The 2,913-nt window shown below is 35.9% G+C and overlaps 1 protein-coding gene across 1 annotated transcript; it reads right to left on the bottom strand.

Annotated features, from left to right (window-relative positions):
- Positions 1–5: 5 nt before the first annotated feature.
- LOC107842172 (3-ketoacyl-CoA synthase 5-like) lies at positions 6–1,608 on the bottom strand (the record flags this gene model as incomplete). The annotated part of the gene is made up of 1 exon (XM_016685926.2): positions 6–1,608. A coding segment is annotated over exon 1 (1,416 nt), but the record flags the coding sequence as incomplete, so codon positions are not given.
- Positions 1,609–2,913: the final 1,305 nt, after the last annotated feature.

Here is a 2,913-nt window from a genome sequence, read left to right on the forward strand (position 1 = left end):
ATAGTATCAGCCCATGGCCCAATAATGGCCTCACCAAAAATAGGTGTTATACACTCCATTACCACACTAATGCACTTGGGCCCAGTTCCCATTCCCAATTGCCAAACTTTGTCACCTTTTTTCACTCTTTCTTTTGCTTCTAAGTAAGCTAATTCATACCACAAGGAAGCTGAAGACTGATTCCCAAACCTATGTAATGTCATCAACGCTGGCTCCATGTCTCTATCTCCAAGCTTCAACCACTTTGCAGTCTCTCTCACAACCGACTTCCCCGTGGCAGGGAAACAGAAATGTTGAAATGCTCTTCTGAAGTTGGGAATATAAATCTCTGTTGTTGAACGTATAGTGGTTTTGTACATGATCATCAATATAGATGATGCAACAAACCTTAGTTTCTCTGTTATGGGGAGGAATCTCGCCCCGACAAAGGGGATGTGGGACCGGAGAGTATCTCCGGCCACCTGCAAGACGTCCCCGTTCAGCCTCACTCCAGTGATTCCACTAGAGTCCTCGTCACGATAAGCAGAGTAATATCGCTTGTCATCAAAGGCTCCTTGCGTCCTAAGTGTCCAAAGCAACTTATACTTAGCAACATTTTTAGCATCTTTCTTGTTACTCAGAAAGATGGCGGCGCCCCCCAAGCGGAAAATGCAGTTCAACATCATGAAAGGGCGTTCTTTACCGGGATACCAACCCGTGGATAAGATCTCAGTGCTAAGGATGACCGCGTTGGAGTTCTTATGAGTCTTCATTATGTTTCTAGCCATGTCCATTGCTAGTGAGTTCGCGCTACAACCCATTCCACTTATGGTGTAGCTTTTCACCTCTTTTTTCAATGCATACTTGTTAACAATAATGGAAGAAAGACAAGGATTGGGACAAAAGCCACTGCAGTTAACAATAAGTATGTCAATATCGTCAGGAGAAATCTGTGTTTTGGACAAGAGGTCTTCAAAGACAGAGAAAAGGACCATGTGTACTTCAATGATAGCTTCTTTTTGACCAGATCTTGGAGGAATATAAAAAAGACCCGGAGGAAAATAAGTTTGGTCCCCCATACCTGAAAGTTGAAGAATCTTGGATATGAAAGAGACACTCTTATCATCAAAGAAATCAAGCATTCTTGCATGCTCTATGTAGGATGAGAAAGGAACTCTCAAGTAGTTTGGTGGTTTGAAACATGTAAAATCCACAACATAGACAGGAGATGTTTTAGAGATATAAGACAAGGAAATGAAGTATATAAGTAGAACAGAAAAGGGTATAATGTGAAACATAGGCTCAAGATTTTGCAAGATAATGACCGTTTCCATGGAAAAGAAAAGCAAAAGAACCAAGACTTTGAGAATCTCCATGAAAGTTGAACAAACTTGCTTCCATAAAAGCTTGTTGAAATAAAAAATTGCAGGCTTTTCCTCCATGATAATGATATTAAAATGCTACTTTTCGCAAAACACACTTCTTGATGTTATGGCTTTCCTGAGTGAAGTTATAAATACTCATCTTCTCACATTATTTTATTATTTTTGGACATAAATTAATACAGCATATAGTTGCTCATTTATACGGTTGGTAGTTGTAAAACTTAAAAGACTTGAACAGTTGATTGCTTTACCATACATACACAACATCAACTTGAAATTTTATACCACAAAAACCTCTTGCCAATCGTTAGTTTGACATGTCATGTACTAGAAATCAAAATAATACATACATGTATCTGGTCAAAGATTTCCTATGGCATGACGGTCTTGACTTTTCAAAAAAGAATTTTGATGAATAAATTGCCACGATCGAATTAATTCCTTGATGATGAATGGTCATCTATTTTTTTTTTTTTAACAGATGATCATCTATTATTACTCTGTAAAACTTCAATATTTTTTGTGACAGTAAAATAATCCAAATATGTATGTGTATATTACAATTATATATGAGAGATAATATGAGATTTTGGTAGTTTTCACGTGAAGTCTTTCTGTCAATTTTATCCCTATGTGCAACTAAATTTAATTAAAAATGAAAAGTCATATTAAAATTCGAATTCTATTAGATTCAAAATATATTAGTCCTAAATAAATATTGTGGATGAATATAATTGAATTAATTATTTAAGTCCAAAGATATGTAGATTTAATTAAAGTCCAAATTTTATTGGGCTAGTTCATTGATTTGGGCCACAAATGACGAGTCCAATTTGCTAAGCCCAATATGTCATCATATTCTAGAGGCCCAAATGAGTGTCACGTGTCAAATGACGTGGCACGCCAAGTTAAGTGAAGGAGCCAATAAGATCAGACCACATATCAAAATGATGCAGCAAGCCTAGTGAAATAAAAAATTCATAAAGATGTGTCATGTCACTCAAATATGATTGGTCAAAAGGAGTCCACATTCACCATGCCTCTTTTCTCACCACAACTATAAATAGGATTCTCATAATTCAGAAAGAGGAACAACTCTAACAAGAATTAAGAGAAAGCTCATGGATCAAACACCGGAATTTCTCTTTAAAGTTCAAGCATTCAAATCCAGTTTATCAAGAGTCAAAATTGAGACCATAAGATTCAAGAACAAGCCCAAAGCCCTTGAATTCAAGTACAAGTCAAGATCAAATCCATAAATCAAGTTCAAATTCAAGATCAAGCTAGCCCTTGAATTTATATTTGAAAAGACGAATCAAAGGATTCATAGAGATTGTAACACTTATATATTGAAATCAATAAAACGACTGTTGCAATATTTTTCTTGTCCCGATTATTTATTTGCTTGGTCTGAAAATTTTATTGTCCAACAAATTCTGTCACGCCCAATGGGACAATATTTACCTCTAATCTCAACTTTTCCAACTTCAAAGTTTAAGAACACTAAAATGACTTTCAAGAAGGTCAATTCTTAATCAACAGCTCCAAG

This window comes from Capsicum annuum, chromosome 9 (assembly GCF_002878395.1).
Source record: "Capsicum annuum cultivar UCD-10X-F1 chromosome 9, UCD10Xv1.1, whole genome shotgun sequence".
In the NCBI taxonomy this organism is placed as follows: domain Eukaryota; kingdom Viridiplantae; phylum Streptophyta; class Magnoliopsida; order Solanales; family Solanaceae; genus Capsicum; species Capsicum annuum.